At 53.8% G+C, this 27,585-nt stretch overlaps 1 protein-coding gene across 1 annotated transcript in view; it reads right to left on the reverse strand.

The window, feature by feature from the left end:
* Window positions 1-3,531: 3,531 nt before the first annotated feature.
* The window catches only part of LHX4 (LIM homeobox 4), a 42,798-nt gene continuing 18,744 nt past the window's right edge, over window positions 3,532-27,585 (reverse strand). The window contains exons 3-6 of the mRNA XM_027086459.1: window positions 11,509-11,711; window positions 6,721-6,875; window positions 6,148-6,319; window positions 3,532-3,988 (exon numbers count right to left, since the gene is read on the reverse strand). Of these exons, the coding sequence (XP_026942260.1) occupies window positions 3,594-3,988; window positions 6,148-6,319; window positions 6,721-6,875; window positions 11,509-11,711 (925 nt within the window). The 3' untranslated portion in view covers window positions 3,532-3,593. The remainder of the gene's footprint in view (window positions 3,989-6,147; window positions 6,320-6,720; window positions 6,876-11,508; window positions 11,712-27,585) is intronic.

A 27,585-nucleotide genomic window follows, 5' to 3' on the forward strand; every position in this document is an offset into this window, starting at 1 on the left:
CTCCAGCCAGGAGGCAGTTGTTTCAGGATAACCAGCTCGAGCTTCAGAGACGGTAATGTCTTTTGTTTGTCAGATTTCTTATACTTCTTGCAAAGTGAACTTCATTGTGAAGATCTAATGGCCCCCGGGGATCTTACCAGATTTCATGTTTTACATTGGCCAAAAAAAAAAAAAAAACAAAACCTTATTGAAAGACACTGCTAAATGCTTTTCTTCTGTCTTAATTTTATCCTCTTTCCCTGGTGTTTCATGGTATTAGTTTGCAGGAGTAATGTTATCAATGTGGTAGCTGATTTTCATTTTATATTTATAACTGTCAGATGAGGCAAGAAAGAGGAAGCACAAGGACAGAAAAGAGTTGGCCTCAGGGTGCACAGCAAGTCCCTGAAAGGGCCGGGATCCAGGCTTCCCCACAATGCGATTTACCCAGTGGCCAGCTTAGCCTTTGCATTTGGTATTTCCTCCACGGTCTTACTACTTTTCAGCAAATATAGATTCTTCCATAGCCCCACAGATCCCGTTTTTGCTTATATCAGTTACCATTGGAAACTTGGGCTTGTTTTTTGTTTTTTTGTTTTTTTAAATATTATTCATTTGCTCCTGGATTCAGAAGCCTCCTACCCTCAGGTCCATCAGCCAAGCGCTGCAGATAACAGTTGCTAGTGAACAGCTCTCCTAGAGCCAGACAGGTCCAGATATTGTCAACGCCTCCAGAAGGTCTCATCTTGTTTTTAAAATTCATCCGTGTCATTTCGCAAAGGGGAAAACAGCTTCCGTGTAACACCTTATACATCAATAACAGACTACTGAGCGTTAGAGGAGTGCCTGGACCCGAATCTCAGGGTAGTTCTGTTCTTCTCCATCCCTGAGCCTCAGAAAAGCCAAGGAGCTGTCTTGGCCTGCGGCTCATTGGTAGCACCAGCCCATGCATAACACTAATCCCACTTGCAAGGAGATCCACTTAAAATCTGAGACCGATTGTGACTGTGCTTCTAAATGCAGCACCAGTGTTTGCTGCTTTCTGGCGAGGTGGCCCTGGGGAACTTAAATCCAGCTCCCCTGGCTTTCTGACCAGGGCTCCCTCAAGAGCTCTCCCAGCTAGCCAACCCCACCAAACCAAAGGAGCTCCTCCCGACATCATGATGTCACCTGCACTATTCACTGGGTTCCTCGAGAGACTCCTGTTATTGTATGAATGAGGAAGGCCTCCCATTTCTCCTGCCAGGGAATAGGGAGTGAGCATGATCCACCCATCTAAAAAACAAAAACTGGTCGATTTCATCTGGTCTCCAAAAGCAGTGCTACACAGGGGGATGTTCCCCCTTAAAGAGCCTGCTCTCACGGTACTGCACTCGCCAAAACTACGAAGCGCCTCTGACGTCCCATGAGATACTACTCCAAGTAATCAAGCTGAGACAGTGGTCTGGGTGGGGCAGTTTTTAACTGGTTTTAACCCAGCAGTCTTTCTCCTGTGTTTTGTAAGCAGCCTGCTAAGAACAGTGAGCTTAAGAAGCTGTCCTCCAAAAAGATGGACACACGACTTGTTACCTTGCGTTTGTGTCTCCATCCCCACCCCGAATAGTCACATTATTGGGGAATTCCCCACAGCACAGACTTGGCCAGGCTTAACACACCATCATCCCTGCACCTGGAACCTCCGGCAGAGGGCCGACATTTGCAGACTCCCCAAGCAAAACATCACAACAATCGAGCACATCAAAAAATAAGGGTACACTACAAAATTGATCAGAGAACAAAGATGGCCTGAAGGCTGACCCAGGAATTTACTGACCATCTATTTTAAAGAAGCTTCACTGACCGTAGTTTAGTCCTGGAAAGGAGTTTACAAAAGATGAAGCATCCAAAAAAGGAAGTGTTTCTCTCTTCCTTTAGTCTGCCTACCTTATGCCTAAATCTTTGCGGGCCTCAAAACCATTCCCGGAAGGAAGGGTCCTTAGGTGCTTTGGCCCCATCACTTGCTGTGAAAGAAAGGCAATACCATCTTACCCTTTCCCACTCTGCTGATCTTGTTTAAGAGAATGGGAGGCCAGAAGAAGCAAACCACCATTTCCCAAGGGGACTGGAATAAATTCCACCTGGCTAAATCCAGTATGCACACGGAGAGCTTCCTGATGGACAGATGTGTGGCATAAAGTGGGACTTGTAGCACCATTCGCAACGGTATTTCCTGTAGAAGTGCAGTCTGTTGCAGAGACAGCAGCTCATAAAGCAGGGGTTGCCCTTGCCCTTGCCTCAGGCTTGGTGATGGGCTACTGCAGACCCGCAAGCTGAGAGTCTCTGCACTGCCACTGGCTGGAGAGCTCTGCCTTTCTGAGTGCAGAACTGGAGCAACCCAGGGCCTGGCATGAGTCCAGCCAGCAACCCAGAGGGATGCAGCCAAGGACCATTTGGAGCCCTTTGGACAATTTTAGGGCTGCTCCCTAAATGATTCCTCCCAACCAAGATAGGCCAAGAAGCATTGCTAGTACTCGGAAGAGGCCAAGACTGTCCTCCAATTGAGTCAACTAGCACAGCAGAGAAAGCTCACATTTTTAAAGGGCTGAGGAGGGTTGGCTGCAGGTGAGCGGGGGCGGGTGGAGTTACAAGCTCATCTAAACCAAGTCCCTCAAAACAGACACAATGTCATTTCGCCCTACCGGATGAGAACTCTGGGAGACTGGCATCTGCTGACTTGGCTAAACAGACCGCATATTTGGAATCCAAACGTCTACAAATGTTTTCACTGATTGTCGTTCTGTTCTCTCCATATTTTAGCTTTGATCATTTTGGAACCCACAGCCTGTCTTGTGGAATAAATAATACAGGCAAATTAAAAAGGCACATTGTGTACCAGGGGGACTTGTCATGCAGTTGCTGTGATGGTCCAGGGCCACTCAGCTCCAGCCTCAGAATCACCTGCAATGAAAAGCACTTCTTGCCGTCAGGGATTCAGTGATATAGATGGGATTTCGCAAAAACCAAAACTGACCAAATGGTCTCCGGCATGTATTTCTGGGTAGGGAAGAAGTCATATTTTTCACAGCAAAAAAAAAAGGAGGAGGGAGCATGTTTTCAACATCGAACTCTGGCCATCAAAGTTTTCCACTGACCTTTAATAAGTGACTTTTTATTTTGAAAATTAGGGTTCAATAAAGGTGGTCCAGAAATCCCTTTTATCAATACTCAAGGGCCGTGATGCCTCCACCTCAGAAATCTCGGTTCTGGTGAGAGCAGTGGTTCGGGGGGGCATGATGAGACACCCCAGTTGGAGCAGAGTTCCCAAAGAGCAAGGTGGCCTGACACAGTCATGCCGTCAACCAAGCACTGTGCAGCCAAAGCCTGTAAGCAGGGCGGGGGAGGAGCCAACAAGCCAGCACCCTAGCGCTCTGGGCTCTGTGCCCCTGTGCTGTGTTCTGAGACGAGGCTGCTCTCCCACCACTTCCCGCGACCTCCCCGGGACCGGCAGAGGACTTCCATTGAAAATAATGGAAATTCACATTGGCGCGCTTTTGATCCTTAAAAGGCAAGTCTCTTTTGATCCTTGAAGATATTCTGTCAAGCCAGAGGACGGGTAGGGTGGGGAGGAGAGGTGCTTAAAAAGGAGGATGATCCATTTCATCGAGCCAAGAGGCTGGGCTAGTTGGAAAGTCGGGATAGCCTACACTGCTTCCTGTGGAGATGTCAGAGGTGGGTCCCCCAGCCATGGCTCTCAGCGTCTGGCTTACTCCCTGCCCTGCATGCGCAATGAGGCCCAAATTACTGTCCACCGTGTAATCCAGCCCATTGAGCAAAGGAGCGTGGGATGGCAGGGACGAGATGGAGGATGGAGACTGGGGGATTCCATAGGGGCTCCCATCCCTCAAGTCCTGATAGGATTGTCCTGTCCCATCCATGGAGAAGCTCCCATTCATTAACTGTCCGCCTGTAACGTCCCCCACGTTGCCATAAATCCTATTGGTGTGGCCAAGTTCTGAGAGAATTTGATCCTCTGTGGACAAAAGAACGGAGATTTATTGTCAGCCGCCAGGACTCCGGTGGTCCCCTGTTCTTCACAACCTAGGAATACACACGACCAGGAAAGAAGCCCAAGCAGGAGCCAGACGCCAACACGTCAGCCTGGCATCCAGAGACTGACCCACATCAAGGGGAAAAAACAGAACCCACACCTGCAGAGACCAAACGCCCAGGGCCCAGAAGACTGGACAAGTGTTTGGTGAGTTTGTTGGTCCCATGTGTGCTCAGGTACGAAGATGGCTACACTGAGGAATACGAACGCCTGAGGTTTGGGGGGTCATATGTTCTCCACATCACAGATGGAAGAAACTCTGTGCTAACAAGATTTCATCTGAAAGTTTTCAAGCTGAGAAAAGTGCTTGGTTCAGTTAGTTGGGAAACAAGCAGGCCCATGCAGTCAGGGGGGCTGAGGACCTCTCTAAGACGTGTACAAAAGCCTTCTGGTCTACCTGGGAAAGAGGTTCAACATTAAAGTACTTGGTTTCTCTGTCTACCAATAAGCTCTTCACTGGGGACAAAGTATTGGACTGATTAAGGCAAATGACCTTCTTGTTTTATGAAGAATTTCATTAAGGGGATCTAATGGAACCTTTGCCACCGGGAAGAATTCCTCTCTCCGACCGAAGTGAGCAATTTTAGTCTTAAGAAAAAGAAGATTATGTAATTACCTGGAGAGACCAATGATATGTCAACCTGGGGACCCACCTGCACCCAACAGAAAGGAGCTATGAAACAAGACTTAACAATCCTGTATGTTCCAGACGTTGATTTCAGCAGCTTAGAGGAGATTAAGTGGCTTTCCCCCTCCCCCGCCAAGAGGCCTGGAAGGTGAGCACAGGGCCCTTGAACCCTCCCCAGGGCCCCACGGGCAGACCTCTGGGCTGGGCTACAGTCCTCTCAGGACATCACGGTCCTGGCGGGCAGCTCATGCCATCTGCTGCCCCACAGACTTCCTTTCTATTCCCACCTGGGCCTGTGCATCCACTCCTACCTAGGCCACCCCAGAGTGGACTTCAACACCCATCCCTTCTGACGACCTGCCCTAGGCTGTTCCTCACCCCACCCATAAAAATGAAGAGGGGGAGGGGAGTCATGCCCTTTAGAGGGGGCAGGGGTTGAAGGCTCAGCTCCACTGTAAAACGGCCATTACCTGGCCTTTTGCCTACACCTGTCACCCCGTGCGGCCAGGGCCCTCTGTGGGAGCCACAGGCTCCGTAAAGGGGATGGTCGTGTCTTCCAAGTGTGAAAATGTGCTGAGCGTTCCCCAAACACATTCACAGTCAGTTGTGTCCATGGATCCCCAAGAACACTGCGAGGTGGGCAAGGATGTGGTTATTCCCCATTTATAGATGGGGAAACTGAGGCTCGAGAGAAGTGAATCCGTTTGACAGAGCCATAACCGGAAGCCAGATTACTGATCGCCCAGCTCAGGACTCTTCCCTTCGCCCCACAACAGAAGACCTTCCACATTCGAGGACTCATTGCATGAGAACCGTTACGGCTATCTGCAAACAACCGAAGGATCCAAAACATGCAGCCATTTGCAACTTCGCTGACGCACAAATTTGAATATAGCGCATGCAGCAAAGCGCGTGCGCTGGACCGGGTGACAGGAGCGGTGGGGGAAGGGATTTCAGAATGAGGCCGGTCCCCACCTCACGGGCACTCACAGTACTGACTTCCCGGGGCAAAGGGCCCGTTGAGCACATCCTCCCACTGCCAGGAGAGGAGGAGGCTCACTCTAGGGGGTCACGGGAGGGAGCCCAGTGCCCCAGCCGAGGGGAGAAATGCAGGAGGGGGGCTCAGGGTGCAGGCAGAGACACAGCTGTCCTGCACAGCTGCGTGGGCTGGTGAGGGAGCCCCGGGCCGCAGGCAAGGAAGGGAGGCCTTGGGGCCCATGGGCCTGGGAACCCGGCTTCCATGTGTCCACAGCAGAGCTCTGGTTTCCTCTGCCCTGTCCCCTCTGGAAGGGCCACTACCCTTTCCCCCCTGCCCTTTACCCCAAGTTGCAGGGAGGGCTGTGTTCGGGAGGGAGGTGGCCAGGCCTCCAGAAAGACCCCTCGTGAGCATCGGGGATGAGTTTCCCAGGGGCCTCTCCTAGGGCCTGGGCCTCGCCCCGGCAGCCCTGCTCACCTCGGAAGCTCAGCTCACTGTCACTAACCCCACAGTCCTCTGCCGAGCTCTCCTTCTCCTGTTTGCTGCCTCCCCGGCTCCTCTTGACGCTCTTATAGAACTGCCCCCAGCGGTGCCGCCCCGCGTCCTTCTTCAGCCGCTTTTCCTTGGCCCTTCTGTTCTGAAACCAAACCTGCCACACAAGCACAAGAGACAATCTCGGGGGGCGTCCACCACGAACCCAAAGCCCCCAGGGTCCCCGAGACAAAAGACAAAGACCGAAGCCTCAGCAGAGCTCAGGGCAAGGAATGGGACGTGCCCACCACTCCCCCTGCCTGGGCCTCAGAAATCTGCCTCTGATTCGGCAGATTTCCGGGGCTTGTGGCCCTGAGCCCAACTCCCCCAGGGGATCAGCGACACCGCTGATGAGGTGCCATGGGTACCACTCCCGAAGCCTCCCTCACTTGGAGGGCACAGATGCAGGGACCCGCAGGACAGCCTCCACCCCTGCCCCAGGCCCGGCCTGGGTGGCGCCGGGCCTGGGATCCCCGGTCAGCAAAGGAGGCCCGGGGGCCAGGGTGGCTGGTGTCTCACCTGTACGACCCTCATGTCCAGGCCTGTCTCCGAGGACAGCTGCTCCCTCACGTGCCGGGCAGGCTTAGGGGAGTTCTTGTAGGCGTTCTTCAATGTCTCCAGCTGCTTCGCCGTGATGGTGGTCCGGGGTCGCTTAGCTCCGGCCTCTGAGTCATCTGCAATGAAAACCACTTCTTACTGGGTCCAGCCCATCTGAAGCAGCTGGGTCTCAACCCACCTTCCTCCTCTCCCCATGTAATCTTGCCTGCTATGGGCAAGAGTGAGGGAAAATGGGGGAATACCAAAGGGGCGTGGTCCCAAACCCCAGGGAGCCCACAGGCCCTCTGAGTCACTGAAAAGTGAGGACCATGTCCTCCTTGCCTCAGCTCCCTGCCTCTCCCCTGCCAGCCCAGCCACACAGGGGCTTTCCTCAGACTGAAGGTGTACCATTCCATGCGTTTCCCCATCATGACAAACACTCTGACTGGCCAACCATGTGAGTTACTGCCAAGGCTGCAAAGGTGAAGGAGTCGGAATGAAGTCTGTGCTCTGGGCTGCCCCAGACGCCTGCCCCTCCTCCCATCAGGAAGGTCCGTTCCCCCAGGTCCCACCCACGGCTTCGCTGCCTTGCCACAGCCCTGGGCTCATAGCAGGGGTGACCTGTACATTCACTATTCACCGAAGCAGTGTTCATAAATTATGGGTCAGAGCCCACTAGTGTGTTGTGAAGTCAATTTAGTTGATCGCAAACTAAGAGAGGAAATCAAATGGATGGGATGGAGTGAGATGGGATGGGCTGGGACGGGATGGACGAGGCAGATGAGAGCGAGTATTGTTTCATGAAACTTGATCAATGCTTGCTGTATGAACATGTGTGCTGAGCTGAAACATAAAATGAGTCTCTTACTGTAGATCATAGTCAACATTTTTGGAAAAACACTGGTCTGAAGAGTGTTCAGGACAACATGCTGATTGATCAACTGTCTTCAGTGGATTTTGAGCATCAAGTTCCTGTGGGTCAAAGGCTGTTTATTCTCAGTCAGAGTCAGGCACAGAGAGAGGCACTGGGTGTAAGTGGTTTGCTCCTCTCCCAGCACTTAGACTTACTTCCGTTCTCTGCCTAGCACCCCCGGAGTCAAGCAAGAGGGAACGGGCAGCTGCGTCTGGCCCTCTGGGGTCTTTGTGCCCCTCCCACATGTGTACTTTGAAGGGGGTCTGCTCCATGCCTATCTTCCTACCTTTCTTCCTTTCCATCCAAGAAAACCCTCTCTTAGGAACAACAATAAAAATAGCTAATGTTTATTAAGTGTTTACTGTGTGCCTGGTGTTGACCTGAGAGCTTTATGTGCCTAGGAGCCTCACAACAATTCTAAAAGGTTTTTCTTGGAGTCAGAAGACCCGGGTTCACCATTCTCATTGAGTGAGTGCATGGGCAAGTCCCCTCGCCCCTCTGAAGCCTGGGTGGGTGGCACGTTGTAGGATTAAGTCATCCTTAATGACATGAAGCCCAGGCTCACACTACGATCAATCGTGCACACAGCGGAGGGGGGACAAGGCCCCCAGTCCTCTCTCCTCCTTGGGCCGTTTTCTTCCCCAGCAGAGCACTGTCATCCTCAAAGCCCACCACTCAAGTCCCTCCCTGGGGTCCTGGACACAGGACCAGGAGGAAGGATTCCAGAGCCACTGAGGCACACGCACTGAGGAAAACCTCCAAAATTCTTTAAATTCTGTTGTTAGGAATCACTCCCGTCTGCCCGTATTTATAGAGATAAGAGCATGACAGAACTTGATGCAAATACGAAACAGTGCACTTTAAAAATATCCATACGGTCTTTACGTACAAAATTTGAAATAATGAAACCACCAAAAATTTTTTCAATTCATCGAGAATTGCTTAATTTCAAAATAGGTTGGCCTAGTGCATTAGAGATTGTTCTCACCACGGCAAGATGGCAGCGCCACTGGGACAAACCCCTGTCATCCTGGGTTGGTGGCCCCTTGGTTCCGCATGGCTGGCTACGTACGCGGAACTTTCTTCTTGTGATTATGGGGACTATTATGCTGTTATTTTAACATTCACTGTTATTATAATTTAAAATCTTTTTTATATCCTATAACAATATCATCCAAGTATTCATTAAGTAGCGGTGGCAGTGCTCGTGCTGAAAAATGTACCCGAAAATCAATAACTTTGGTACGGAAGTTAAATGTGATAAAACGCTATGAGGAAGGCCAAGCAAGACCATGATACCCTAGGCTGTTAATTTAGGAGAGAGCATCTGGGAGAGACTGAGATAGTGCTGAGAAAATAAAAAGTAGCATTAAGGCAAAGATACACTTCACTGGTTATGGATTTATGTGCTCCCAGGATACATGCCCGCCCCTCGACTTTTTACATTAATTCCTATGGGAAAATTAGTCTTAAAATATGTTAGTTTTGAATTATGCAGGGTCTCCTAGCACTTGTCCCTGGCATAAAATGCCACCTCATTATATTGAAAATGCAAATATCCAGGGAGACTAACAAATGAACAAAATCATTCACACCAAGATACAAATAGCTGATATTCAGTCTTTTGGGTAGCACCAGCGAGGGAACCTAAGCCTGAAAGAGGGTTTAGATTAGCAAGGAGGAATTAAAACATAAAAAGAGAGAGCCAAATGCCCCACAGCAGACCAAGGCCCCTGCTGTACCAAGGAGCACCCAGATTTCAAGGGATGGAGCGGCCGCTGCCTCGCTGACAGCCAGAGGCAGGAGGAACGGACCAGAAACACTGTGTAAGCCCCAGCTGCTGGCAAACCTACAACAGATCTCACCTACTGTTTGCATTTCTTTTCCACGTTGGTCTCTCCCTCGTGGAACGTCCCATTCCACAAGTGTCAGCCTCTGGAAACCTCAGGACACAGCCCTATGTGACAGGTGCTCTGACCCCCCCCATGGAGCTGAGACGCCGAGGCTCAACCAGGTACACGACTTGCCGGGGGAACCCCCAAGTTAGTGCATGACCCGGCAGAGATGCCCACCAGCCTCTGGGGCCAAATTCGGTGTCTTTCCACCATCCTACAGAGGTCTGCTGCGAGGCAAAGCATCCTCGATAAGAGCGTTAGCCCCACTGGGTCATTCTTGCCTCCCCAGCTGGTCTCCCCTTTCTCTCGACCCATCCACAGCAGCAGTGGACGCCGGGCTGCACGTGCTCAGGGTCTAAAGGAGGCCTCTGACTGCGAGAAGCAGCCGCTGGCCCTGGGGGTGGCCTGCATCCTTGGGGTCTCTGGTGGAGGGCATCAGAGTTGCACGGGCAGCTTGGGCTCTCTGAGTCCATCTGCGCTGAGGGTTTATCCCTAATCTTCTGTGACACCATAAGTGACTCCAAAGTGAGTGAGTTTTAAGGGGCCAGAGAAGAGTAATACATTAAGGCAAAGAGCCTGGGAGCAGGCTTGCAGAGGCCCCAGAAAGAGGAGAAGAGACTGAAGGGCGGTCCATGTCAAACGCCAGAACTCTGGGGGTGGGGGCAGAAGAGAGAGGAGGCCCTGCCGCGCTGTCCCTCCCAGCCTGAGCTCGGTTCCTGCGGCCTCACCAACACAAACCCTTGAACTGCATTCGTTAGCAAAAGACTAATTTCTCCATGCATTGATCATATCTATACAATATATATGTGGGGACCGACGAAAGACCTGGAAGGAGATACATGAAATTGTTGTTCCTTTGTTTTTTCATCAAGCCCAGAGCCGTCAACAAAAGTGTTCCGCAGTAACACCCTGAGTTGAAATAAACTCTAGTCAAAGGCAAATGACCTTGGACGTTTCAGGAGTTTGTGCGCCTGAGAGTCCCAGGTTGACTTTGGCCAAATGCCATATTCGGAGCCAGGGTGGAGGGCACAGCCGTGAGTGAGAAGCCTGAGGTGAGGCTGCAGGAGGTGGGGAGTCAGGCTTGGCTTTCCTGCGGGGAGCGCTGAGGAATGGGGGGGAGGGGTCCAAGCCCTCTCCAGGCCCTGGGAAGGCCCAGGAAAGACCTAGGGCTGCCCAGGAGCAAGGCCTTGGAGGGCAGAAGCCGCTGCTGCCCAGGCCGCCCCTGTGAAGGCAGGCTTTCCAGGGTGGTTACTAAAGGCTGGGGCCCGACATCAGCCTCAGCCTGTGCTGCGAGCTTCTGTGCAGACCGTGCACAGGGCCCTGAGGTGGCCAGGGAAGGGTGGTGGGGTGCACGGGAGCAGATGGTGCAGATGGTTGGGTCTCCCTGAACGAGGAGACTGGCTGAGCATCTGCTCCCATATGAGGGGCTTGGGAGACACAAGAGTCGTCACCCCTAAGGCCCTGCCCTCGAGAAGCCCACAGTCTGAGAGGGGAAACACAATACAATTAACTGAAATACTGAAATACGAGCTGACCCGTTCCAAGGGTGACCTAGGCCAACGCCAGGGCTCCTGCTGACCGAAGCCTCTGAGGTGCAGAGGTAGATGTGCACCCTGATATGTGAAACTGACGAGCAGCTCCACTGCAGATGGAGCACCCTCCCAGCCCCGCCCCAAGCGAGGGGCCTCGAGATGATGGGCACAAGGTCCTCAGCTGCTCCCGAGCCAACGTGCTGGCGCGCGAGACAGGCAGGCGCTCAGCGGCCGGAAACCGGTTGATGCTTCCGTGGAGCAGCAAGTGCCAAGGGCTGGGGGCTGGGGGTTCCCCCTCCCTGCAGGCATCTGAGAAGGTTCTAGAGGAGGCAGGGGGCGAGCAGGGCTCCGAGGGGTGGGCAGCCCGGACTCAGGCAGGACAGGGGGCACGGCCGGCACGGAGACTTGGGGGAGGGGCCGTGCTGATTACCGTTCTGCTTGGCCGTCTCGTAGTCCTCCTTGCACACCAGCCGTCCGTCCTCCATGAGGTAGAACTCGTCCCCCGTGGCCAGCTGCCGGTTACAGATGATGCAGGCGAAGCAGTGCAGGTGGTAGACGAAGTCCTGCGCCTTCCTGACCACCTGGGTCGGGGGGATGCCCTGCTGGCAGGCCGTGCATTTTGTGCCGAAGCGCCTGTAAGGGCAGTGTGGCGTGAAAAGATGAGAGCGCGCGGCAGGGAGGCGGGGTCTGGCTTGCGCGCACTTTTCATCTGTCCCTCCCCCACCCCACCACTCCGGGGGGTCCATGGGCCTCCACCCCTGGGCCACCCCACTGTCCGATTAACAGCTCGTCAGTTCACCCAGGGCTGTAGGATTTTCCAGGTCCCACTGAGCGGGCAGTTTCGCCCTCTGCCTCCTGGTTTCTTCAGCTTGATGGTGAGGCCTAGAGGACCAGCCCCACGGGGCAACCGTGTGCACCCATGTGCATAAAGCATCAGGTGAAACGCCTCTTCCCGTGCTCCCCACGGGAGACGCCACACGCCAGGGTCCACACGGGGCTCCGGAGAAATCACACGTCGGCCGCAGAGCGGGCCTCTCACGATGGGTTCTCTCTCCTGCCTCTCCCCTCCATCCGGCAGACACCAAACCCTCCGTAGCAGCCTCCGTCCCCTTCCCACGCACAGCCCCTGAGATGTGAGCCCGGGAATCTGCGTTTTATACCCCTGCCACCATTCGAGGTGCGGGGCCTGCAGACCTCGGTTTGAAAAATGCTGCCTCAGACCTCTTCCCATCAACCCCTTTCTGGAGCAGCACCGAGGCAAGAGGAAGGTGCCCACCACCCAGGCCCAAGGTTGGGAAAAGAAGAGAAGTAGACTCATTGCAACTATAGTCCAGCTGGGTCATTTAAGCCCCGTTCCCTGTCCTGGCCATACACACAGAGCCACACCAGTGGTCGTAGAGGCCAGAGGGGAACTGGGGGCCAGTGCATATGTGACGATGAAGCGGTGGGTGCGTGGGGGGCTCTGCTGCAGGAGGGAGGTGGGAGGGTTAGGGAGGAAGGGGCAGAGTTTAAAACAGCAATCAACCTAATTATTCATGACATTTCACACAGCAGAACTTTATCTTCTTCAGGATGAAAGACTTTGCCTAATGGATCTGGGGAAGGTTTGATTTTAATGGTCCTTTTAACTAATGCTTATAGGCAGCCTGATTTCCCCTGAAAGGACAGTACATATTTCATCCCCATTAATACCAAATAAATTAATTATGGTCATGGCTATCATGATGAATCCCAGATTAATGCAGAATGATGGGTCTCTTGTGCAGTAATGATACCTGCCGGGGGCTGCAGGGGCCTGGAGCAGGCACGGCCAGCTGCGGCTTCAGCCCTGTCCCGGGGGCATGGGGGTCACAGAGAGAAGTGGGGTTCTCTAAGTCTAGATGGGTAACCCCGAAAGAGCCAGGAGCGTGGCCCCAGGGACTGCTCTTCTGAGACGAGATCTGAGGAGGGTGTGAGGGCCTGAGCTGTTTGGCTCGGAAGGACCCCAGGCTTCTGAACTCCTGGAATGCCCCTCGGTTTTGTGAGGACGGTGGCATGCATGGGAGAAGGCCTCTTTAGAGCAGGGGTTCTCAGCCCAGAGCTCAGGACGGGCTCTGTCAACTACCCCTGAGTTTTTTCAAAACTGTGCATCAGGAGGTGGGGCCTGGACTTTCAACAAATTTTCAAAGGGTTTCAAGGGTTTCATCAGATTTCAAGTCCAGGACCCAGAAAAGTAGAGATCAAGTTTGTTGAAAAATAAATCAGTGAATAAAGAACCATGATTTTAGAGATTATGCAAGGAGATGGCTAAATCTGAGAATGGAGAACAAAGTCTACTGTCCGTCCTAGATGGTTCTGAACCTCCCAGAGCACAGGTGAGAACCAGGCTGCTTCCACAGCTACAGGAAGGCAGGCAGGCACCCAGCTCGTGTGTGTGCGTGCGTGCGTGCGTGCGTGTGTGTGTGTGTGTGTGTGTGTGTCTGAAGGACAAAGAGAAAGGAAGCCTGTTTACGTGTTACTAGAGTGTGTTTTCAAATTGCCTGTAGTTTGCTATCCAGTCCAGGCCAATTCACAAAGCAGGTGTTCAAAATGAAACAATCCCGCTCACTGCAAAACCCTCCCAAATAAACCACCGAAACCCAAGCGTCCAAATCCTTTGCTGCAAAGGCTGGAGCAGAAGCAGCTCCAGAGAAGAACTAGAATGTTCCAAAAAGCAAGTCCTATTTTGTGGCCGAGTCACGGGGTGGAGACCGGGGGTGGGGGCAGGAGGGGGGGTGGGAGGAGGGCTGAGCAGACTCCAGAACAGAGTGGAGACCCTGCAGCGGCCCCGCCCACAGGCAGGGCCACATCCTCTCCCCACTAAAATGCAGGCTGTGGCTTTCCGTAACCAGAAACCTAGTTGACACCAGAGCCCCAGAGACATGAAAGATAACGAGGGTATAAATTTAATCTACATACCGACAGTGATTCATGCGTGAGGGTGGCAAGTGCACAAGAAAAATGAAAAATAAATGGACTTTCCCACCGGTGTTTTTTAGCAATTGAAGCAATTTTCCTGATTGTGGGATTTATACCGATGGTAAGTGGAAGTTGCCCCTTATTACCCCTCTCCCCTGGAGCACGGCCAGCGGGACCCTCATCGAGGGGACTGCATGCACCCCCTGGGCCCACAGGGCTCTCCCAGCATGGCCCAGTCCTGAGGGGCTCCCCACCCCAACTTCTGGTCAGAGCCAGCGGGCCCAGAATAAGACGCCGTCCTGTAGGGCTGCAGATGTGATGACGACACTGTCCTGAGTGTCCAGATCTCAGACCAGCCAGAGTCACAGGTGAGGCAGCCACGGCCTGGAGAGGCTACACAACTTGTTCTGTGACGAGCAATAATGAGATGACCGCGGCTAAAACTCCCGGGTCCAAAACCAGGTAAAACTGTGAACCTGGCTGCTACACAGAACCAATAGTCTAACCAACCTGACCAAATCTGCAGGATGCTGGGGGCGGGGGCCGAGCAGGACACTGGCCAAGGAAGAGGCTTCCGAGGAATTTTCTAGTCAGCATTCCCTTCGTCCTATCGCTGAGCCCCTACCGTGTGCAGGGCCCTGCCCACTTGGGTGCAAACTGCACTGGCCTTGCTCACCAGAAGGACAATCTCTCTCTGGTCAACCCTGCCTGCTAGGCCTTCAGGGACGGCCGGTCTCCCCGGGGAAAGCAGCTGGAGCTGATCCAAAAGACTAAGAAAACACAAGGGAGGACTTGCTCATGGCTAACGTTTCTCAGAGCAACGTCACTGGCAATGCTCTTATCTCTGCCCAACGAGCAGCAGGCAAGCCACAAAGACCCACCGAAGGAGTGAATGAACGCATGCAGGGAGGAATGAGTGCACGAACTGCTCCTTCAAGCACGCGTCCGAAGCAGGAGGGGAAGGGTTAGCACTCACCATAATAACTGCAGATCCCGGCAAAAGCTCTCCTAAGAAGGGAACTGAACCCCCCGTTGAAATGAGGCCCGAAGTGTACGAAAACATAAACTTTCCACCCCACTTTGCTCTCATCATTGCACTCATTCCACAGATGTCTCCTGAGTGCCCAACCTGGAAGGCGGGGATCATGATGCCTTCTGACAAATGAGAAACTGAGGCTCAGATGGGGGAGGTGCCGGCCTCGGCTCACACAGGCAAAGAGTAAAAAGACCAGGATTTGAACTCGGTGCTTCTGACAGCACAGCTGGCGCACGGTGGGCATCAAAGGCAGCAAACATCACGGAGCAGCCAGCCGTGGTGCCTCTACTCTGGACTGGAAGTGGGTTCCAGGGGCCCTGTGCCCCTCAAGCATCCCCAGCTGCTCTGAGCCGCCGAGCACGCGGCTCCCAGGCCTGCGATGCGGGGCTGCCCCAAGAGCCTTCCCCCGCGGCGTTCACCTCAACACACCAACTGGTCCTATCCACACCTTCCTGCACCTGTAGCTCAGGCGTGAGGGGCCTGAGCTTCTGGAAATGCACCAGACGTCGTGGCTGACGTTCAGGGGCTGTCCCCGACCCTGGGAACAGGGCCAGGCCTGTGTCCTTGGCCTCGCCCTCTGCTCCCGTGCTCAGCCTGAGTTCCCTCTGCCCATTCATCTGTCCACCCCGGCTGCTCTCGACAGGCCTGCCTGGCCCACTGTCCACTTCAGGGTGTCTGGATACTGCAGGAAGGGTGACAGGCAGGCCTGGCAGGCACCACATCTTCTAGAAACAGGTGCATGTAAATCCTACACCGCAGATGTTCCAGCACATTCCTGATTTTAAGTTCTGACCTACCATCAGGCCAGGTACCATATTCTGGTCACCAACACGATTAAAGAGCAGCTCCCGTTTACCAAGCACCTGCCGTGTGCCCGCGTGGTACATAACCTCACTTGATCCTCGCAACTGGCCCTCAGGCCACACCGCTACCTCCCCGGGGCAGTCATTGTCACTCCGGCCCACGCCCCACCCCAGGGCGAGTTTCCCTCCTGGGTCACTGTGGCTCTCACCGTCCCTGCTGCCATAATTCTCAGTGGCATCAGTGTCCCCAGAGTCCCTCCTGCCCCTGCCCTCTCGTATCCTTGACCTCTTCTCCTGAAAGGCATGGCCTCCCCCGTTCCTCAGCCACTCATGCCCATGGTCCGCCCCGGACCCTGTCACCAGGAACTGCAGCGCCTCCAGGAATAACTTCCAACCTTTGCACCGTCCTGTCCTTCCAGCTCAGTCCCCGCAGTAGCCCGACGCCCACAGCCCTGCAACCCAGCCCCTCTCACTGCCCCTCCCTCCCTCCCCTCGTGGCCTCACGTCCCCCCCTTACCCAGCAAAGACTCCGTGGTCCACCTTAGGAATCCCTCTCGCGCCCACACCCCGAACCTGCGCCCCGCTCTCAGTCCTCTGCTTCCTCCATGCAGCACCGGGTGTCTGACAGCGCTGAGGGAAACCTACCACCTCCCTGACCAGGCTCCCCTTAAACTCAGGCTCTGGACCTCAAGAGGGCCCGGGAAAGCACAGGGCACTTCCCTAGTGCATTAGCCCCACCACCACCACCTTCCCATACCTTCTCTCTCTCAGGCCCCTCATCCTCCGTCTCAGCTGGCGGCCCGGCCTCCTATTTCCAGGAGAAAAACGGAGCTCTAAGCAAAGGCCTGCCAGGCCCTCCCACTGTCCCGTCCACACACACCCCCCACCCCCGACCCGCCGCCGCTTGCCCAGGTCTCTTGGCTTCCTACAGCTGACTCGGCTGTGCTCCTGGTCAAGGCCGACCGCCCGCCTGGGCGCAGAGTCCGCTCCTTCCTGCCTAATAAGATCATTCACCCAGCAACTGGCCCCCTTGCCACCCACATCATTAACTTCCCCTCTCTACCACATCTACCCAGCAGCATACAGCATGCTATTATCATAGTTCTGCCACTTAAAAAAATAAAACCTCTCTTGACCCTACACCTCCTTGCATCTACCAGCCCTTTCTCTACTCCCCTTGGAGCAAAATCCCTCAGAAGACGGGTCTCTAGGCAGGGTCTCTAATGCCCCTGCTCTCAGTCTTCTCTTGAATCCACTCCGATGGTTAATTTCATGGGCAACCAGATGTTTGCTCAAACATTTTCCTGGGTGTGTCTGGAAGCGGTTTTGGACAGATTAACATCTGAATCAGTGACAGAGTAAAGCAGATTGCCCTCCTCAATGCGATGGGCCTCATCCAATCAGGTGAAGACCAGAAGAGAACAGAAAGGCTGGCCCTCCCAAGAGTGAGAGTGAACTCCCCTTGCCTGACTGCGGGGAGCTGGGACATCGGTCTTTTCCTGCCTTTAGACTCGAACTGAAATGCTGGCCCTTTCTGGGTCTCGAGCCTGCCATCTTTTGGATTGGGACTTACACCATCAACTCTCCTGGGTCTCCAGCCTGCTGACTGCAGATCTTGGGGCTTCTCAGCCTCCAAAATCTTGTGAGCCAATCCTTAAATTAAATCTCTTTACACACACACACCCACACACACACACACCCAACACACACCCTGTTGGTTGCATTTCTGTGGAAAACCCTGAATAATACACGCTCCAGTCAAGGTGCCACCGACATATCAACCCCAACTGCACTTGACCAGGTCAGCACGGCTCCGGCATCGCTGAGTCCAGTGGTCAGGCCTAATCTTCCCTGACCTTCTACCACATCGGCCATCCCTCTTCCTTAGAATGCTGCGCTCACTTGGCCTCTGGACCCGACTCTGCTGGGTCTGCTCCTTCCTCGGACAGCCCCTCCTCCACCTCCCACACCTCTTCTCTGTCCCCCCCTACACCCCTAGGGATTCTACTTCCACCTCCAAGCCCAGACCTCCCCACCCAACTCCAGACGGGTACATCCCATGACGTCCTCAGCATCTCGACTTGGACGCCCAAGACCAAACCCCTGATCCAGATGCAGATCCCAGCATCTGTTCCTCAGGAACAGGAACATTTGCAATAGCATCAAAAAGAATCAAATATTTTAGGATAAATTTAACCAAACAGGTGCAAGACGTACACACTAAAAACTACAAAATATTTCTGAAAGAAATTTTAAAAGACCAAGACAAATGGAAAGATATTCTATGTTCATGGCTTTAAAAACTTAATATTGTTAATATGGCAATACTATTCAAAGGGATTTACAGATTTAATGCAATTCCTATCAAAATCCCAACAGCACATTTTGCAGGAATTGAAAAGCCAATCTTAACCCTAATTTCATGGGCAACCAGATGTTTGCTCAAACAAACATCTATTGCAAATGTTTCTGTTCCTCCAGTGACCTTCCCCATCTCAGAGAAGGGTGATTTCATTCTTCCAGTTGCTCAGGCCGACAGCCTCGGACACCCGCATCTGATCTGTCAGCAAATCTCATTGGCACCACTCAAAATTACGCCAAGAACTGGACCACCCCTCGCCGTCTCCACCACTGCCTCCCCAGCTGAGGCCACGCTCTCCCCTTGCCCACAGCTCCCCTAAAGCATCCCCTGGCTACAGCCCTTGCCCCACCATCTATCTTCCACACAGTGACCCTGAGTCAGACCATCTCACTCCCCTGCTCAAAATCTTCCAGGGGCTCCCCTCTCACTCAGAGTAAAAGCCAAAGTCCCCTAACTGGCCTCTACCATCCTGCACCATCCGGCCTGCTTCCTAGGCTCGGAGCTCTTTCCCCAGATATCTACATGGCTCACCCCTGCATTTTCTACAGGTCTCCCCTCAGATGTATCCTTCTCAGGGGGCAGTCCTTAACCACCTCCCCTGCACCCCACCCCAGCACTTCCTTTCCCTTCTCTAAAGCACTCATCTCCCATGGATGTACTGTGCATTTCGTTCGTTTATCGTATTGGCTTTTCCCCTCTCTAGAAGACGAGCTCTGTGACAGCGGGGCTGGATCTGTTTGGTTCACCAGTGGACCCAGCGCCTGGAGCAGTGCCTGGCCCGGGATATGTGTTCAGTGACTATTTGGTCATACGTAGTGAATGGCCCACTCCTATGGTATGCATTAATGCACAATTCCCCCATTTGTAGATGAGGAAACAAGTTCAGAGAGGGTAAGAAACGTGCCAGGGGCCTCACAGCCATAGACCGTGGTGCTGGGATTTGAACCCAATGTTCTACCTTTCTCTGGGCCGTTGAGAGCAGTCCGTGGAAGCCAGCCCAGGCCCACGCCAGCCTCCCATGTGTAGGAGCTGCCACAGTGCGGTGCACTGTCCCGAGGAAACAAAATACCACACAACTTAATTTTATGCTTTAATTGCTTGGTGGTGATTTACTGCCGGCCGTATATTTTTTTCCCAGTTGACACTTCCCTCCATGTATTTCTTTTATCTATCCCCACACTTGACAGGTAAGTCGCTGATATTTACTGTTACTGTATGTACCAATATTTCCAACATATATCACCACCACAGCCATGTCACGGCACACAGAGTTCTGGCCCAGAACGGTCAGCCTTCTCCAGACATAAACGGGGGCCATATTTGGAGAAGGCCTGACACCGGAGAATGTTAGAGCCTTAGAGAATACGGACACAGCTCCCCCATACACATACTCACACATAAAGCTCCCAGGCCCACCAGAACTGCCCCTCAGGCTCTGCTTTTTGTTTTTAATATAATGTTTTTCTTTTCAACAAGCATTCAATATTACTTTGAGATGAATACAACGGGAAAAGCTTTAGAACCAGTGACCTAGTCCCACCTCCTCATTTAACACAGAAGCAAACTGGGGAAGCCCAGAGAGGGTCAGGGGCTTGCCCAAGATCACACAGCCCAGTTAGTGGCAGAAAAAGGTCGACAGCCCAACTCTCCCTTCCCCCAGCCATCCTTCCCCGCTTTTCCTGCTGGGGGGAGATTTGCTTCCCAAGAGGCAATGGGACATGTAGGATCTGACCCTCTTCTACGAGAGTGCAGCCCATCTCTCCTAATTTTTGTGAACATGCATTAAGCAGTCAGTAGGCACCAGGGGATTTCACGTGAGCTATTTCATCGGAAGCGTACAACAGCCCTTATCGGTAGCTATTATTATTCCCTTTTCACAGATGGGACAGGCTGCCAGCTGTCCCAACAACATCGTCCCTCCTTCCCACTCCTCTCCTCTAGGCACCTAATCGGCTCTCCTTACTCCAGACTAATTCTTCTCTGCCAAGGTGTTAGCCCAGCTGTCACCGAATTACCCTGTGCAGAAGGGCCACCTGGGATGCTTGCCACCCCAGACTCCTGATTCTGGGCCCAGAACCCACACTTTTAACAAGCCCCACACGGATGACCCCAGTACAGCTGTGGCATGGACCATTCTTTGAGAAACCCTGCGTAATGGACGCTCTTGGCCCTCTCACAGCATCTGCAGCTTGCTTGTTGATTCTTGAGCCCTTCAAGACCTAAGGACTCATTCTCAACAGTGGTGCGGCAGACACGGGGACAGGCAGCAGGATGGACGTTCGGGGACAGAGGCCCCATCCCACCCCCTCCCACCATACCCCCGGCCAGCCTGCTGCATGGACCCATGATGCCCGCCGCAGGGTCCAAGGCCGGTCTGTGGCTTCTCCGAAAGCGGCGTTTCCGGGGCACCAACGGACCCCAGGAGCCAGATCGGCAAGTCAGAGACTGGCTCTCCCTGGACCTTCGTGTGACCTCGGCCAGAGAAACAGCAGGAAACGTGGCGGAGCCAGGTGGGCTCGGGAGATTCAGGAGCCATGGGGGCAACGTGGCCAAAGATGGGCTGCAGCAGGAAGGCACAGACTGGCAGAGAGGGGATCGAGAGGGGAAGGACAGCCGATTAGAAAAGCTTCCAGCGGTGCAGAGGTGTGGTGACAGGGGACGGAGAGAGGAGAGAGGCAGTGGGAATGGAAAGAGAGGCCCTTTGGAGGTGGGACCCCGTGTCTCGGTACCTGAATGGCTGTGGGTGGGAAGTAAAGGAGGGAGGAGGTTGAGCCCCAGTGATGAAGAGAATGGGACTTGCTGCTGCCAGCTGGTGTGTTTTAAGCTGCCCCCATCTCCCATTCCCAGGTCACCCCATCCCTCTTTGCCTGGGGACCATGTTCCTACAGCCCAGATGCCATCTGACTCCCAGGCTGATTTGCAACTATTTGTTTCCAAACAGATTCTCCCAAGGCAGAAAGGTCTCCAGTATGCAGGTTCCAGAGATGTCAGGAGGCCTTCACTGAGAGCCTGGGCTCTGGGAGGCGGGGAAGGCACCGCTGAACGGGAGGCCTCCGGGGCAGGCAGACAGATAATCCCTGGACTCATCACCGCCTGATATACCGCCTCAGGTCCCAGGGGGAACTGCTCAGCTAAGTAATTGCTTCTGCCTTGATTACAGGCCTTTGCAAATGACTATGGGCCTGGTCCCACCAGTGTTTGAATCTTACAAATGTCCACATGCACAGCTACTATCTGGACCATCTGATCGTTACCTTAAGAGGTTTAATTTGCTTAGCGAGGGAATTAGACTATAAACTATTCGGAAATTATGGAAAGTCACACGTCAAAGAGACCCTCCCCTTGTGAGTTCTTCAAGCACATTTTGCTAGAGAGTGTGTGTGTGTGTGTGTGTCCTAACAGGTGTGTGGTTGTCAAAAATAACAAGTGGCTCAGCAAGAACCTGGCCCCAGGTCGGACCACAACCAACCCCAGAACTGAAGTGGCCTCTTCCTGGGGCAACAGAGTACAAGGTAGCTAGAGGCAGCCACACAGGCACAGGCGGGACCCTCCCGCCAGAGCTGGGAACCCAGCTGTGGGAAGCGAAGGCTGAGGGCTGCGGTCACTGCCACAGAGCTCTGGACCACACAGGGAGGGATGGTCTCCTGTGGGGAAGACTCACGGCAGCTCCGCACACCAAGAGGTGGACAGTTGTTCCAATCACCTGACCTGCCATTGCCACTGGACAGGCCCCACCTCCCTCCCCAGGACCCCTGTCTGGCCCAAGGCCTTTTGTAGCCTCTGCCCCAGGACCCTCCTTTCCTCTTTTTTTCTCCTCCCTACATAGATATGCCACCACGGCCTTCATAGGGATAGCTGCCAATAATGACGGCTACTGAACACTTCATTTGACTCAGTCCTCACAGTAACTTGTGAAAAGTAGACATTTTTATTCCCATCCCTTTTTCGAGATGGGAGAGTGAGGCTCAGAGAGGTCTAATGCCCCAAATTCACACTGAGCCTGGATTCGAACCCAGCGCCTGCTCCCTCCTCAACGTCCACCTCGGAGAGAGGTTTCTGGGCCCTTATGGGCCCATCAGGCCCATATTGCCCGATGTCCTGTGGGCGTCCACCCAGCTGAGGAATGGAGGCCCTGGTCACCGGAGTGACTGGCCCAAGGTCACTAACGAAGACCTGGCCAGAGCCAGCAAAACTACCCTGCAGCTGGGCCAAACTCAGAGCGCGCCGGAGCTGAAACAGGCTGTTCTGAACTGCGGGGATAAATCAGCAGCTCCCGGGCTCCCAAGGACGCCGCTTACCTGCCCCTGGCTGACAGCCGCCTGGAGACTGACCGGCTGGGGGAGGGGACACAGCTCCCCAGTGACAACGGCGCAACAGCCCTCCATCCTGCTGGGTCCCTGCAGCGTCAGGCAGGTGAGGGCCTCAGGGGCAGGGAGACACCCCCAGAGTGGCAGTCACCCCAGAACGCCTCCGACTCTTCCCCACGGCCCCCTCTGGCAGGCAGATTCCAGCACACATACCTGGCGGCCAGGGCGTGACTTGAAGGTCCCCTCAAGCCTGGGATGTTCTTAAAGGCTGTGCTTTGCCTTAAAAACATACACGGACTCTTGCCCTTTCTTTGATTCTATAGCTGTTTGTTTTCATGTTATAATAATCACTGGTTTGTTTCTCAAGTCTTCATGTAAATTGACATGGCATCTTTGTCACCGGCCCACTGCCATGTACCCTCTCCACCTGCCAGGCTACCCCCGCCTCCATCTGAGGAGTTCTAGGCCTTTAAAAGTCATCTCAGTGGGAAGGTCTCAAAGCTGGAGGGAGCAGCGGGCAGGAGAGGTCAGCTCAGGCCCAGCCCGAGGGAGAACTCTGCCAGCTGGTCCTCCATGGCCGCAGGTCAGGTGAACACATCCAGGGCCAGAAACCCAGAGATACAGCACCTAGCATGAAGCACCCAGCAGTGCTAGACACAGTTTACACACTATCTTCTTCCATTGGTGGCGCAGTGGTTGAGAGTCCGCCTGCCGATGCAGGGGACGCGGGTTCGTGCCCCGGTCCAGGAAGATCCCACATGCCGCGGAGCGGCTGGGCCCATGAGCCATGGCCGCTGAGCCCGCACGTTCCAAAACCTTGGAAGTTGCATTTCATAGCAACTCTGTGGGTTAGAATGTCACCTCTTAACAGATAAGGGAATGAGGTTTTCAGGAAGGCCTAGTCACTTGTTTGCTGACAAACAGCTTGTAAAACACAGGACAGGAATTCGGTCAAGCTCCATTTGGGTTCACCAGACCACTCCACTGATACAATAACTCCCCTTTGCGAAATGCTACTGTGTACCAGGTCTTCTAAAACAGCCACCGTTAGCGTTCCCATTTTTCCTGCAGAGGACACTGGAGCTCAGAGATGTTAAGGAACTTGCCTAAGGACCCCAGCACTTGAACCAGTTCCTGGAGCAGAAAACCTGTTTTCACCACGCCTCAGAGTAAGGGAGCTGCCAGGCTCATCCCAGGACCAAATCAGTGATGAAAAGGGGGACCCAGAAGCCCAAATCCCAGACCTCTGCTCTCCCCAGGCTCTAGTCCTTTTGCAAGGAGCCAGGGATCCTCCACATGCTGGGTGCACAGTCCAGAAAAGACCTGCTCAGCAAATGCAACCCAAGGAGTTGTTGGCCCCCTGGCTTGCGATTCAAATTGTAATAATCTTAGAAGCACGCTGTATGAGTCAACTAAGCCTCTGCTCTCAGGCCCCAGAATGTTATTTCCTTCGGAGAAGGGGATCCAAGGACCCAAGAGTCAAAACAACAAACAACAGCAAAAATCAGCCAATGTTACTGAGCAAGACAGAGTTTACCAGCCCCCGCCCTTCAAACAACATAACAACCACAGAGTGCAACCTTCCGACAGTACTTCTTTCTGCCTGTGCACACACCAACATCGCCCTCTGCTGCCAGTCACCAGTACGACCATGTCTCACAGGCTGGAAGCTAGTGGGAGCCAACCTCCAGCTTTCCTCTCTGTCCCCCTCCCCCACTTTGGGGGTATTGCACACCTCCAGCGGGGAACTCCTCACATTACAGTCTTGAGTCACAAAGCTTCACACAGAATAAAAGATGCCCCTGGAATTGTGCAAAGCAGTGGCCCTGCCCCTTGTTATAGGCAAAGAGATTTAAAATATTGATCCTGGAACTTAGAACCACAGTGTTGATCGGTGAGGTCAATGAATCCTGCCCTCTGCCTCCGAGCCAGGCTTTGGGGCAGATATCATAAAAGGACACTGCTTTTTCTTTTTTCTTTTTCTCTTTTACTTCAAGGAGCATAGAGAAGATGCCTCTGACCAGGCATCTTCCAAGTGCCACGGGCACAAGTGACGGGCAAATCCAAGTGCACGGCACCTGCTGGCCCTCTCTCGAGGCTGCTGGTGGTGACACCTGCAGCCTGGTGTGAGACGAGGGAGGGACCTGGGCTGCCTGGGACTGCCCTCCCCTCCTGCCCCGCCTCTTGTTCTCTCTGCTCCCAGTGTCCCTCTGCACATGTGCCATCTGAAAGCAGGTGCCTGGTGACCTTTAATAAGCTGTAATGAGGAGCAGACCCACGCATTCTGTGACCAAATCACAGCCTGAGCCCCAAGTGGGCAGCAGGTCCCAAGACCCCTGTGGATGGGAGGTGAGGCCGCTCTGACCGTAGACAATTCTCCCTCTCTGTCCTCACCAAGGACTGTGACTTGCTATACCAAACCGTACTGCAGATGTGCCTTCCTGTACCAAACAGCCATGGTCCCCAAAAGCTGGGTGAGGCCTGACTGCCTGTAAATCCATGTGGCCCCCCTATAGGGCCTCAGAGGTGCCCGATCTTCGTGTCTGATTGCCCCTCCATTGGCAGTGGGGAGAATCACTTCAGTTTCCAATTTCTCTCCACCCAGCAGCCCCATCACAGAGGTAATGACCTGGTTTCAGCACTGAATATGCGGCCAGCTCCCCGGCTTTACAAGAGGATCCAGTCCTGAGAGTGGGCTACTTTAGGAAGCAGAGCAGTCCTGCAGAAGGAGAAGAACTGGGGCTAAATAACGGAGGCATCCTGGGCCTCTGTGACTCGCAGGACGCCAAGCCAGGTACGGAAGAAACTGGTCCCCACAGTGCGTTGTGAATTCACTATGTAATCTACTCTCTGTTGCGTCAAACCCAGCGATGGCCTGTGGGCAAGGCTCGGGGCCAGGTGCGTGGGGAAGACAGAAAAATGAGTGACTAATACGCCTTTCCTCAAGCCAACGGGGAAGATCAAACAGGTTTGTGAGGAATGAGCAAAGCAAGCAGCTCGTGCTGAGTCATCGGAAGAGACAAGGGGCAAGGTGGCCAGGCCACTGCGGGGCTGGACTCACCGTCATGGAAGGATGGGGAGACCTTGAGGGGGTGGACCTCATCCCTGGACGATGAAACAGCTGGGAAATGGGGCATCTTGCTGGGGGCATCGGGTACCCAAGGAAAGCAGTGAGCTGGATGGGAGGCTGGGCACAGGGTGGAAGGCTCTGGCGGCACAGTGCTTCTGGGATATTCTGTAGGCAGAGGGGGCCCTGCCGAAGGAGCTGGGGTCGGGGTGTCAGGAGCTGAGCTGTGGGGGGGACGCTGGTCTGGTGGGGAGGTGTGTGGGCAGCAAAGTGTGGGGAGATGAGCAGGGACATTACTGATAAGCAAGGCCATGGAGACAGGGGCCCAGGGCAACGGCCTGGGTGAGTAATTGTCACTTGTATTTTTGGTCTTGGGCTAACGGCTCACAGGCCTGTGCTAATCCCTCCTTAGCCCATACCCTGGGCTCCTCCCGGGTCTAGAGCGACCCTCTTTCCTTACCACCACTTCTCCCAAACCCAAGTCTACACTTCAGCTGCTGCCACCTCCCTTTCCCCCACCCGGAGGCAGCCAGTCGAGGTGCAAACATCAGATAGGGCCCTAGGGCAAGGCCGGGGCTCAAAGAAGCTTCTCTGATGACAGAGCCCCAGGTCTGTGGTCCTGACAGGTCTTGCCTGAACCCCGGCCAGAATTCTGACCCAGGGACATCTCAGCACCTATCCTGGAGCTCACCGAGGATTTCCAAATAGGAGGATGATGCGCCGGCCCTGGAAGCAGGGACAGCTCAGCAAACCCCAATGGCCAGGCCCACCCACCTATGTCCTCCTGCCGTCCTCCCCCCACGCACGATGACACTCGTCCCATCCAGGGGCCCATAAGAGCTGCCATGGTGCTCGGCCACGGCATCCATGAGGGAGGAAGGCAGAGGCAAACGTGCTGCTGAGAAAGGATGTGGGTAGAGGGGACGGAACCACGTAAATGCCAAAATAAAGGCAACAGGGCGAGGGTCAGAGGGGGGGAGAGCAAAAGGAAGATGGGAGAAAGGGGAACAGTCCACAAAAAAGACTTAGAGGAAGAAGCAGAGGCCCATCCCTCAACTGGAACCATCAAGGATTCATTGGGTATGCCTGTGCTAGCTACTGCCCCACCCTCAGGGAGCTCAGACATGCACACACACACACAGACATGTGCGCGCGCGCGCGCACACACACACACACACACACACACACACACACACACACGCCCAAGGAGAGAGCAGTGCTCATTTGACCAAAGTGTGATGGTGACAATGAGTGCTACCTTCTGAACACAAGCCACGGAGGCAGCCCCTGTGGTTACCAAGATCATCTTTAAAGTGCTTTTCGACTCATATTGGAGTAACCAAATTTGAGAATCGGAAATTCAAATCACTTATTCCCCGCAGTTAAGCCTTGGGGAGGATTTGTGAGAGATCACGTTCTGTAGCAGGACTGGCACCTCTCCCTATTTCTCCTCCCTGTCTCCAGAAAACACATCCTCTGAAGGGTGCACACCATCTCTCCGGGGCTTGTTCGTTTGTGCCCAGTGTGTCCCGGCGCTGGCGAGCCTCCCGGCAGTCCCACCACGCTCCACGCGCCCCATGGGCCACCCACACTGGGCTCTGTGTCGCTGACAGACACCCCCCACCTCCTGCTCTTGGCTTTGCTGTTACCAGCTGGCCCACGTCACTTGAGGCATCAGCCTAAGTGCCTCAGGTAATAAATTCTTGGAGAGAAGTCTCAGACTAAATGCCATGGAAAATAAATTCTAGGAGATCTCCTCACTTTGACCTAAAGTTCCAACATGATTTGTTTCTGATGGACCCAACCCCAGAATGAAAAATCAAGGACAGTCTTAAGAGCTGATACGCATGTACCAGGCAAGTATCCTAAGGAATTTACACATGTTGACTCATTCAAAACTAACAACCCTATGATTATCAGCCCCATTTTACAGATAAGCAAACTGAGACACAGAGAAGTTAAATAACTTGCCCAAGAGCACACTGCTAGTAAGTG

This window comes from Aethalodelphis obliquidens, unplaced genomic scaffold (assembly GCF_003676395.1).
Source record: "Aethalodelphis obliquidens isolate GAN/ISIS:26980383/991018 unplaced genomic scaffold, ASM367639v1 scaffold55, whole genome shotgun sequence".
NCBI lineage: Eukaryota > Metazoa > Chordata > Mammalia > Artiodactyla > Delphinidae > Aethalodelphis > Aethalodelphis obliquidens.